Source organism: Crotalus tigris, unplaced genomic scaffold (assembly GCF_016545835.1).
Source record: "Crotalus tigris isolate CLP2741 ecotype Arizona unplaced genomic scaffold, ASM1654583v1 scf7180000024437.13266115, whole genome shotgun sequence".
In the NCBI taxonomy this organism is placed as follows: domain Eukaryota; kingdom Metazoa; phylum Chordata; class Lepidosauria; order Squamata; family Viperidae; genus Crotalus; species Crotalus tigris.
Window position 1 is genome coordinate 3,723,845 of NW_024100606.1, and position 12,622 is coordinate 3,736,466.

General features: G+C 43.3%; 1 protein-coding gene across 5 annotated transcripts in view; it reads right to left on the reverse strand.

Annotated features, from left to right (window-relative positions):
• Positions 1–12,622, reverse strand: part of ITGA2B (integrin subunit alpha 2b) — a 91,601-nt gene that overhangs the window by 14,551 nt on the left and 64,428 nt on the right. For all 5 annotated transcript variants that reach the window (XM_039331298.1, XM_039331297.1, XM_039331296.1 and 2 more), the window contains 3 exons: positions 1,081–1,161; positions 293–398; positions 14–166 (listed from right to left, as the gene is read on the reverse strand). In XM_039331298.1, coding sequence (XP_039187232.1) covers positions 14–166; positions 293–398; positions 1,081–1,161 — 340 coding nt within the window. The remainder of the gene's footprint in view (positions 1–13; positions 167–292; positions 399–1,080; positions 1,162–12,622) is intronic.

The window sequence follows — 12,622 nt, forward strand, 5'->3', positions numbered from 1 at the left end:
TTGTTAGTTCTACCTTTAGAGGGTTGGTCTCATTTGTAGATGAACAGATGATGTTGCCTTCTGTGCTCACTCTTGTGATGTAAAGCAAAAAGCCTTTCCAGAAGTGACTGGGGAAATACACAAGCAGATCAGCTCCAGATACTGTACTAGGGCCTGCATTCTGCAACTGGAGAATGGTGGTGGGAGGAAGACAGGCATGAAGAAAGAGAAAGAAAAGAGATCTTTAATAGGGAAAAGTCTCAATTTTAGGCTAAAACTTTCATATTTCCAATTAATGTGTGTTTCTTGATACCCGATAGATATGTTCTATTTTCGGTCCATAGTCACCGACTTCATTGCTCTTGTTTTTAAAGTTCTCAGGAGTCCATGGGAGCACAGTTGCAGCTGGTATAGAGATTCTGGGAACAAAGAGCACAAAATACAAGAATTAAAAAGTATCCCTCTTATCAGCTCAGCAGATTAAAAAAATAATCTGCACTCACTGAAAAGTAATATTCTAATGCAGGGGTGTCAAACTCAATTTCATTGAGGGCTGCATCAGCATTGCGGTTGCCCTTGGGAGGCCGGGTGGGTGTGCCCAGGCTGGGTGCGGCCTACTGGGTGGGCGTGGATGGAGTGGGTGTGGCCTACTGGATGGGCATGGCCAGCTCTACATTGTTCGTGCCTGTGGGGGCCTGTGGGGGCCTGGGCAGGAGTGGGACAGATCTGAGGGTCTCTGGCAGAAGGGGGTGGGATCAGGGCAAGCGCCAAGGCATGGTCCATTTCATTCTTTACAAAGAGTGACACCTCCCCAGCATGCCCAGGTGGTGTGGCTGACACAGCAGGGGCTGGTTCCTCTCTGTTTCCAGATGGCCTTGTGGAGCTGAATGCGTTTCAGAATAGATGGCCACCACAAAATTGTATATTGGCCCCCGGCCGGCCTGGGCCAGGGCCAAGGCAGCAGGGGCCGTTCCCTCACTGTTTCCAGGATAGCTTCGCGGGCCACATGAAACCACTTCGCAGGCCGCATCCGGCCCCCAGGCCTTGTGTTTGACATGTCTGTTCTAATGGAAGAGGTTGAGCAAAATGGCTTGTACTCACCCAAACAGCTCTACTTGTGCATCAACCTTGAGTGGAACCTGCAACCATTTTATATTGCTGTTGGGGTTCCGGCTATTCTTACTGCAGAAGAAATTTGAAGTTATGATGAAAATGTCAGAATGGTTCTCACCTTTGAGGCACCCCCAAGATTTCTTTACAGTATTGGAACATTCAAATCAACTTGAATAAAGGATGGCAAAGTGCTGTGATAAGAAAGCTATCTACAGAAAATAGTGAGGGAATGGGAGGAATGGGAGAATAATTGGCAACATAGAAGGATTTAAGATGTAAAGCAATTTCACAAAATAAACAAGATATTGGGAAAAAGAGCATTAAAAACACACATATACACATATTTTCCCATCAGTTGAATACTGATAAATATATTACAACGATATTAGTTTCCCATTCCTTGAGAAACAGCCCCCCCAAAAAATTTTAAACTATTTATTCCATTTGCAGATTATTAACCTGTCATCTATCTACTATATTAATGAAAAAATAGTTAACAAGTAGAACAATAATAAAAAAGCAAGATTAAAATTTCAAAGCGCTCTGTTAACAAACTGTTATTGTAATCAACTCGTAGAAAGTTTACCATGGTTTCTTATCTTTCCTAAATCATCCCAACAGTTAACACTGATTCATCCTGAATCATATGTCCACATTTACTTTTGATACCATCTCTTAACAATTGTTGTCTAGTTAAATATAATAAGGCTATTCTCCAAAGTCGATTTATCTTCCCAAAGAGTCCAAATGAAATTGTTTTCCAGTTAAGCATTATAAATTCATTCCCCAATCTCCTTCAGTCCTTTAGGAAAAACCAATTTATCATTTCTTCACAAAATCTGCCACTTTTAAATAAAATTCTTTTTGTGAATTTGATTTATCTACAGTTACTTGCATCTAAATATTTTTCATAAACTTTATCATTTCATCAAACTTCTTAAAAAAACTTTCTACTAGGGATTATATGTTACCAAACTATGTTTTTTCAGATGCCAGCTACATTTGCCTGTCTGTAATTTGATACATTGTTGCTCTGTGTAACTAAGCAACAATAGATAAGAGAACACAGGAAATAGAGAAATAATATTCTTCAGAGTGAAAAAATAAATAAAGAAGCAGGGAAGATATTTTCTAGATATTTCAATCCAAAATTAAAAGAAAAATAAAAAAGGTCTAATTTTTTGCAAATTAATAAACTGCAAAATCCCTGTGGTGAGAGTCAAATATAGATGTAAATCAAATGAAAACACTTTCACTACTACATAAGGAACATGATTTCCTTATGGAAAAGCAAAAGTTATTTAAAACAACAATAGAAATCAAAGGGAAAAGGAAAAAAAAACTAGATAAAGTCCAGCAGGGGATTAAAATAGATCAGCATTCCACAACCTGGTCAACTTTTAAAGTTAAAGAGCAAAGTGTAACAGAAGCTTCAAAAGTGAAGTTAAAACCCAGGCATGTTTTAAAAAATGAACTACTGAGAATAAAGATGGATGACCACTGACTTCCTGACAGCTCCCACAATGGAACTAATGCCACAGGGAACTACAATCTTCAAGATTCCTCTTCCCATAAAGGAGAGAATATAGATAATGGAAAAGACAATGGAAAATATGATGAGGATAGACTCAAAGAAGTTAAAGAGGCTAAATCAACAAGACTGTTAGTGGAAAGAGAAAAGGAACCACAAGTTAAAGAGTCTAGACCAACAATAATAACAAGATCTAAATATAGATAAAGAGGTAAAAGAAAGTGCTGAGATTTTTATCCCTGAATGTTAATGGTCTCAACTCCCCATTAAAAAGGAATTTTTTAAAAATAAACTTAGTAAGATGAATTTGGATATAATAATTTTACAAGAAGTTCATATAAAAAAACAACACCAACACCTACTAAATCGCCCCAAATTGGGGAATATGTTCGCAGCACTTTCACAACAAAAAAAAGGAGGAGTTGTAGCATATACCAAAGAGGGAATTCCGGCAAATCAAATTTATAAAGATGAAGATGGTAGAATTCTAATAATAGAAGTAATATTGAATAAAATAAAAATAGCCCTTGTGGGAATTTATGCCCCGAATGAAGGCATAAAAAAATTACATAGTATTATTAGTGAGTTTGAATATGACAACATCTGTATAATGGGAGACTTCAATGCAATTGCGGATAGACATCTAGATTATAAAAGTGATAAGATTCGAAAAGGAATTAGAGGAACATTACCTAGTATAGTACCTTCCTAAAAATGGTAGAGGAGTTTAATATTCAGGACATTTGGAGGGAGAGGAATACAGGGAAAAAGCAGTATACTTACTATTCGGGGCGACATCTATCATGGTCCAGAATCAATATGGCATGGTTGTCAGTAGATTTAAATTCAGAAGTGGAAGATATTACAATTGACACAAACTCTTGGGCGGATCACAACCCAATCAGAATTAGATGGAGAGGGCAAAAAATAATAATAATAAGGAAATGGACCCTGAAAAGAGCAATTTTAAAACATAAAGAATTCAAATTGAAATTGGAAGACCAAATGGGTCTGTTTTTTCAGATGAATAAAAAGGAAGATACAAATTGCCAAAACTTATGGGACACAGCCAAAGCTTACATGAGAGGTGTTGCAATTGCTTATATGGCCAGAGAAAATAAAATTAAACTACAGCGACAAAGAAATTTAGAAGAAGAACTTAACAGGGCCGAGGAAAATCTACAAAATGAACCACAAAGACATGACCTGAAACAACAAATAGACCTAATTAAGCACAAGATGAACACTATCGAAAAGGAAGAATTGGGGCAGCAAATAAAACGTACTAAGCAAAACTTTTTTGAAAACACCAATAAACCGGGGAGATGGTTGGCTTACAGAATAAAGAAACATAACGATAAAAAGAGGATTAGTAAATTATACAATGAAGAAGGCAATATGGTATATCAGAATGAAGGAAAGAAAATGGAGGCCTATGAGTTCTATAAGAAATTATATAAAGATTTAGAACAGAAAAATAATGATATACTAAAATATCTGCAAATAGCCGACCTACCGAAAATTTCAGAAGAGATTAAAAATGTGTTGAATAAAGAGATAACACCCCTAGAACTATCAGAGGCAATTAAGAAACAAAAAAACAATAAAGCACCAGGGTCGGATGATTTACCAGCAGAAATATATAAAATTTTGCAAGAATCTTTAAATCCAATATTAATAGTAGTAGTAGTAAAGTTGGAAGGGACCTTGGAGGTCATCTAGTCCAACTCCCTGCTCAGGCAGGAAACCCTACACCATTTCGGACAAGTGGCTGTCCAGTCTCTTCTTAAAAACTTCCAGTGTTGGAGCATTTACTGCTCTGGAGGCAGGCTGTTCCACTGATTAATTGTTCTCACTGTCAGGAAGTTTCTCCTTAGTTCTAGGTTGCTTCTCTCCTTGATTAGTTTCAACCCGTTGCTTCTTGTCCTGCCTTCAGGTGCTTTGGAAAATAGCTTAATTCCCTCTTCTTTATGGCAGCCCCTGAGATATTGGAATACTGCTATCATGTCCCCCTTGTCCTTCTCTTCGTTAAACTAGACATACCCAATTCTCGCAACCGTTCCTTATATGTTTTAGCCTCCAGTCCCCTAATCATCTTTGTTGCTCTTCTCTGTACTCTTTCTAGAGTCTCAACATCTTTTTTACATCATGGTGACCAAAACTGAATGCAGTATTCCAAGTGTGGCCTTACCAAGGCATTGTACAGTAGTATTAATACTTCACGTGATCCCAATTTGCTTTTGGGATTTGGGATTTGGGATTTGCTTTTCGGCTGGCATGCCTATTTAATTTTCAATAAAAAAGTTGACAGGGTTTTTAAATCTCATATTATAAGGACTTCTTTACTTTGGGTTTGGAAGAAATATTATAGAAATGATTTTAAAATTCCATTATGGGCTATACCATGGCATGCGACAGAAGGGATAAGGAGAGGAGTCAAGATGGATAGTGTTTCTTATGCACAATTACTTAGATGGGATGGTAAAAATTGGCAATTAAAATCTCTGGAAGATTTAACACAAGAAAATATTATTTATTCATGGTTTCAGTATAGACAAATAGTAGAGAGGTGGAAGATAGATCGTAATTTGGGTTTGCTTAGAGAAGATGAGAATTTGTTAAAACAAATAAAAGATCAAAGCGGCCAGGTTGTTAGTAGGGCAATGTTGGAAGAAGGAATCTTTGCCTACATTGCAAGAATGGTTTTTTAAAGTTTCTTATTTGGCGGAAATGGCAAAGATTTCAGCTTCCTTGAAAGATCAATCGCAGGAGAAGTATCTCCTGGTATGGAAAAGGTGGATAGATTTCATACAATATAAGTTGGATATAAAAAAATATTACTTAGTTTTTGAATAATTTATAATTAAAGTTTAAGATATTTCTTAGATATTTTCTTTTATTTTTTTTTCTTTTTCTGTTTTTTCTTTTCTTTCTTCTTGTATTTTTTATATATTGTTGTTAATTATTTTATAATTTGTTTAATTAACGTATTTAGATTTGTTTATGGTTTATAAGCGTTTCAAGATTTTTTTAAATTTTTTTTAATTAAGCCTGTATTCAGCTCTGGGAAGATTGGGGGAGGGTAGGGGAGCGGTGGGAGGGTGTGGGGGAGGGGAATCTTTTCTTTTTGTAAAACCTAAAAATTTTCAATAAAAAAAAAATACTTCACGTGATCTTGATTCTATCCCTCTGTTAATGCAGCCTAGCACTGTGTTGGCCTTTTTGGCAACTGCAGCACACTGCTGGCTCATATTTAGGTGATTGTTTACTAGGACTCCGAGGTCCCTCTCACAGTTACTACTATTGAGCATGGTGCCACTTGTGCATTTGGTTTTTCTTGCCTAAATGTAGAACCTTGCTTTTTTCACCATTGAATTTCATTTTGTTAGTTAGTGCCCAGTGTTCAAGTCTGTCCAGATCCTTCTGTATCTTAAGCCTGTCTTATGGAGTGTTGGCTATTCCTGCCAGCTTGGTGTCGTCTGCAAATTTGATGAGTTCCCAATCTATCCCTTCATCCAAGTCATTGATGAAGATGTTGAAGAGTACTGGGCCCAGAACAGAGCCCTGGGGCACCCCACTACACACTTCCCTCCATATAGATGCAGTTCCATTGAGGACCACTCGCTGAGTACGGCCGGTCAGCCAGCTACAAATCCATCTGGTGGTGGTTCTGTCTACCCCACATTTTTCTATCTTATCAAGTAGTAGGTTGTGATCTACTTTATCAAATACCTTACTGAAGTCCAAGTAAATTATGTCCACAGCATTCCTCTGATCCACTGATTTTGTCACTTGGTCAAAGAACGCAGTAAGCTTTGTCTGACATGATCTATTTTTGACAAACCCATGTTGGCTTTTAGTAATGACTTTGTTTGCCTCTAGGTCATTGATTCGTTGTTTGATTATCTTTTCCAGGATCTTCCCAGGTATTGAGGTCAGGCTGATAGGTCTGTAATTTCCTGGATCCATTTTTTTTCCTTTTTTGAGGATGGGAACTGCATCAGCTCTTTTCCAGTCCTCTGGTAGTTCCCCTGTGTTATGTCCTGAGCCTGTGCAAGCAGGCTCGGGGCATTGCGGATGGTCCCGGGCAGGTGCAAGCTGCCCGGGACCAGACAGGCTGTCGCCAGTACATGTGCGCATGCGCGGGTGCTGGCACGCCAAAAGTAACAGATTGACCCGGGAAAGGCCTATAAAAGGAGGCCGAGAGTTTTGGGCATTGCCGCCATGTTCCAATGTAAGCTGAACTGAAGAATAAAGGTTTTCTGAGAACTACAACTGCTTCTCGTGTCTTACCATTTCGCGACGGACTCAACACTGGCGACGAGGGTGGGATCGCCTTACATCGGAAAAGAGAAGGTGTAAGCATACCCGAGTGAGTCCGGAGCGGCAGGAACGGCGTTGACTCGGCAGCTACCCGCCAATCCAGCATGCATTCGGGGGTAGGCTGGCTGATAGACCCTTCCTGATACGAAATGGCGACGATTGGAAGGCTTTCGGAATTCGACGTCTCACATCCAGAGAGGTGGGAGTCCTACGCAGCCAGGGTGGAAAACTACCTCAAGGTGAACCAGGTGAGGGAAGAGAGCTTGATGTCTGCCACCCTGCTGTGCGTTTGCGGTCAAGACGCATTCAAAATCGCAGAGAACCTTGCAGCACCTGTTCCTTTAGAGTCTGTCAGCTACGCAGATCTAAAAAAGTTACTGAAGGAGCACTTCCAACCTAAGATGTCCGTCATCGCATGGCGCCACACCTTCGAGCAGAGGGATCAACAACCCGGAGAATCGGCCAAAGAGTACATCGCCGCACTGAGGAAAGCTGCCAAACATTGCGAGTTCAAGGACCTCGAAGAACGATTGAGGGACCGGTTTGTATGTGGGCTAAGGCATCGAGAGTTGCAACAGAGACTTTTCGCCAAGGAGGACTTGTCTTTCCAAGATGCCTTGAGAGAGGTCACCGCAGAAGAAGCAGCGGGCGGCGTCATCAAGAACATGCGGCTGATCAGAAACAGTCCAGATGCTGCATCTGTGCACCAGGAAGAAGTCCAAAGAAACTCCGAGGAGGATCCGGACGAGGAAGTGGACCGTCTCCACCCCACAAAGGAAGGAAAACCAAGAGGAAGCTCTTTAGCGCTCCCCAAGTGCATCGGTTGTGGAGGTCGCCACAAGAGAGCCGACTGCAAGTTCCGCTCCGCTATCTGCCGGGCATGCGGAAAACAAAGACACATTGCAGCTGTGTGCCTGGGCCGTCAGAAGGTACAACCTCAGGAAGAATTGCGCCTGAAAGGTACCAGGGTCCCCAGCCAGAATAGGGTGGGGTTTTGCGCTTCGCGAAGAAGCATCTACAGGACAGACACACACAAGCCCATTAAGAAAAAGCTGTCACTTAAAGTGAAGCTACAAGGGGTTCCATTAACTATGGAACTGGACATGGGGTCTGCACTTTCGATCATTTCTATGCACACTTTTAGGAAGATCTGTTCCGGTAGTGGAACTCAGGCCAAGCTGAGGCCTTCTGATATTGTGTTAACAGACTTTCAAAACTCCCGAGTGTGTGTTAAGGGGGAGGCCACCCTTAACGTACAGCATAAGGATTTTGAAGGTCCACTAGACATATTAGTAGTAGGGGGTGAACGAACGAGTCTCATAGGACTCGATTGGTTTGAGGCCTTGGGAATACACGTCACAGGGCTCAACAGCCTACAAACACTCGACCTACAGGAAGTCTGCAAAGAATTTGCAGATGTTTTCAGCCCCCAGATGGGCACGTTCAAAGGACCTCCTGTGTCCTTAAAGCTAGACCCCACCGTCACTCCCATTAGAATTAAAGCAAGAAGGGTCCCTTTTGCTTTAAAGAGTAAAATTGACACTGAATTGGATAAACTGATCCAACAGGGAATTCTAGAACCAGTTGATTCCAGTCCATGGGAGACCCCCATTGTCACGCCTCTTAAGGCAAATGGGGACATTCGCATCTGTGCTGATTACAAATGCACTCTAAATAAGGCATTGCAGCAACATGCCTATCCTGTTCCTGTGGTCAGTCACATCCTGGCCTCCCTCAAGGGGGGGCGCGTTTTTGCAAAGCTCAACCTAGCTCAAGCATATCAACAGCTGCCTGTTGACGGTGACGCTGCTATAGCTCAGACTATTGTGACCCACAGAGGGGCTTTCAAGGTAAAGAGACTTCAATTTGGAGTAAATGTCGCTCCTGGGATTTTCCAAAGCGTAATGGAAAACACACTACGGGGTATACCAGGGATTTGCCCCTATTTTGATGATGTCTTAATTGCAGGAGACTCCACACACATTCTAGCTGAAAGGCTAAGGGCTGTCCTGTTAAGGTTCAGGGAAACGGGACTCAAACTCAAGAAGGACAAATGTAAAATTGGGGTACCTTCTACTGAGTTTCTGGGGTTCAAAATTGATGCTGCTGGGATTCATCCTGCTGAATACAAACTAAAAGCCATTATGCAAGCCCCTAGGCCAAAGTCTAAGGCCGAACTACAGGCTTTTCTGGGCCTTCTGAATTTCTACAATTCCTTTCTTCCACATAAGGCTAGTGTAGCAGAGCCTCTTCACAGGCTATTAGACAAACAGGCAGTGTGGCAGTGGTCTCAAACACATGAGACTAGTTTCAATGAGGTCAAGGCCTTGTTCACTTCTAACAGTGTACTTGCTCACTTCAATGAGTCCCTTCCTGTGTGCATCGCTTGTGATGCTTCCCCTTATGGGGTGGGTGCTGTACTGAGCCACCTCAGGGCTGATGGAACTCAGGTTCCTGTTGCATATTACTCCAGAACGTTGTCTTCAGCTGAGCGCAATTATGCTCAAATAGACAGGGAGGCCTTAGCTGTTGTTGCTGGAATTAAAAAATTCCATGATTTTTTATATGGTAGGCATTTCACGGTCTTCACTGACCATAAGCCTTTGTTGGGACTGTTTACCACACGTAAACAAACTCCCCAAATCATCTCCCCCAGGATGCTCAGGTGGTCTATCTTCTTGTCTGCAGATGATTTTTCCCTACTTCACAAGCCTGGGAAGGAAATGGGCCATGCTGATGGCCTCAGTAGATTACCCCTGCCGGTAATAGAGGCTGACCCCGCGCCAGCCATCAATACTCTCTCCATTCAAGCCTTCCCCGAGTCCCCCATGAGTGCCAGGGATGTAGCCGCTGAATCAGGCACAGATCACACACTTTCACATGTCCTTTCTTGGGTTTTGTCTGGATGGCCTGAGCACTGTCCTAGTCCTGAATTTCAGAGTTTCTGGTCTAAAAGGAACGAGTTGTCCACCTCTCAGGGTTGTCTGCTTCGGGGAAGCAGAGTTGTCATTCCCACCTCAATGAGGACTAGGGTCCTAGATTCCCTCCACGAGGGTCATCCTGGCATTGTACGCATGAAGGCTCTTGCACCCTGCCACTTGTGGTGGCCAGGTGTAGACAAAGACATAGAAGCTAAGATGCATGCTTGCCACCTTTGTCAACGCTCACGCCCTGAAATGCCCCAAGCTCCTGTGCATAAATGGGAGGAAACACAGTCTCCATGGTCTAGGGTGCACATTGACTACGCTGGGCCCTTTCAGGGTCAATTCTTCTTGGTCCTCATTGACAGCCATTCAAAATGGCTTGAGGTTGTACCTGTCTTTTCCACCACCACTGCAAAGACTATTCAGGTACTGAGGGGGATTTTTGCTGCACACGGGCTCCCAGACGTCATTGTGTCTGACAACGGCCCTCAATTCACCTCCTCCGAATTCCAAGCTTTCTTGCAGGCTAACATGATTCGTCATGCCACCTCTGCACCCTTCCACCTGTCCACCAACGGTATGGTTGAACGCATGGTGCGCATCACCAAGGACGCCTTGAAGAAACTCACCTACGGAGACTGGCATCACAGGTTGGCTGACTTCCTCCTTTCTTATCGCACCACGCCATCCACTTCTACAGGGAGAAGCCCAGCTGAACTTCGTTGGGGGTGCAAACTGACTACCAAGTTTGACTGGTTGCATCCGGACAGACTGCCTCCTTTTGTCTCACACCCCAGGGCACCTAGGCAACTTCTTGTGGGTGCCCCGGTTTGGACTCGTAATTACGGGCCCGGTCATACATGGGTCCCTGCATCTATCTCCAGGGTCACAGGTCCTCTATCCTACGAGGTATCCCTGGACAACGGTCGTGTCCTGCATCGGCACATTGACCAACTTCGCCCTAGATGGGACCTTCCCGCTGAGACTTCTGGGTCTTTTCCAGGGGGGGAGGGGGAGCCCTTTGGGCAAAGGGAGGGGCATGGAATGATGCCCATTACCAATGAGAGAGCCACAAACGGCCCATCCCAAAATTCCGCAATTGCTCCCAACAGGAAGTCAGGGAGCCCAACTAGAACCCAGGCATCAATGCCTACTCCAGCCAGGGAGTCACCCCGGGGGCATGATCACTTTTCACCCGCATCACTCAGTACTCCAGTCAGAGAGAATACCCGGGAGCATCCCAACAATCCATTCCCTGAAAGAGAGCTGGCACACACTCTTCCTTGTTGGCCTGACTTCAACCCTATCCCTAGAAGGGGGCAAACACATAGGGAGGTGGTCGAGGAACCAAATCCCGACTACATCACCTCTGACTACACTCAGGGGACAACTGAGTTTTGGGACAGTACTGAAACCCACACAAGCCCAGACACAGAACGGGATTCAGGGGATAGACAGCCTCCTGACAGGTCTTGGACGGACCTAGGAGGTTCTACAGAAATGCCCAACAGTGACAGTCACTTAGAAGGGCCAGAGAGCCTACAGCTAGGTGGGACAACCAGGTCACACACTGGAAGAAGGCCTGGCCTGACGAGCCCGGTGGGCAAGCAATCAGGCCAGGCATTGGAGCACAGCCCTTGGGAGTCACCAAGGCATAACGAGGGGGACAGGCACGCATCATCCCTCAGTCAAGGAGTATTTGGCAAGCACCCAGAGCTTAGGAGGTTACAGAGAGCGAGGAAACCTCCTAAGTACTTAGAAGATTACATAACACTATTGGCAAAACAGAGCCAGTAACAATGGAGGCACAGAGACCGATGGTATTAGGAGCAGGGCACTGCACTACAGAAATGAGTTATGTGTTGTTATGATATAAGGAATAGTTTTAGCCCGGGGGGAAGGGGTGTTATGTCCTGAGCCTGTGCAAGCAGGCTCGGGGCATTGTGGACGGTCCCGGGCAGGTGCAAGCTGCCCGGGACCAGACAGGCTGTCACCAATACATGTGCGCATGCGCGGGTGCTGGCGCACCAAAAGTAACAGATTGACCCGGGAAAGGCCTATAAAAGGAGGCCGAGAGTTTTGGGCATTGCCGCCATATTCCAATGTAAGCTGAACTGAAGAATAAAGGTTTCCTGAGAACTACAACTGCTTCTCGTGTCTTACCATTTCGCGACGGACTCAACACCCTGTGTTCCAGGATCTTTGAAAAATATAGTTCAGTGGTTCCGATATCACATCTGCCAGTTCCTTGAGAACCTTGGGATGTAATCCATCTGGTCCTGGCGATTTGAACTCATCTAGGCTGGACAGGTGCTCACTTACCATTTTCTTGCCTATCTTAACTTGTGTTTCTATTTTGTTTTTTATGGCACTATTTTTGATAGGTTGGTCTGTTTTTTCCCTTTGTGCAAAGACAGATGCAAAAAGTGAGTTAAATAGTTCTGCTTTCTCCCTGTTGCTTGTCACTTTCTTGCCACTTCCACCCACTAATGGACCAATCATTTCCTTCACTTTTTTCTTGTTTTTTACATGTTGAAAGAAGCTTTTTTTGTTATTTTTGACTTTGGTCGCAAGCCTTAGTTCATTTTGAGCCTTGGCTTTAGAACTATTATAGAACTATTCAATGAGGTCCTAAAAAATGCGAAAATACTGACTTCATGGGAAGAACCAATTCTCACACTGATTCCCAAGGAAAACTCAGATTTGGCGTTTATTAAAAATTATAGGCCTATCTCATTATTAAATTCGGATT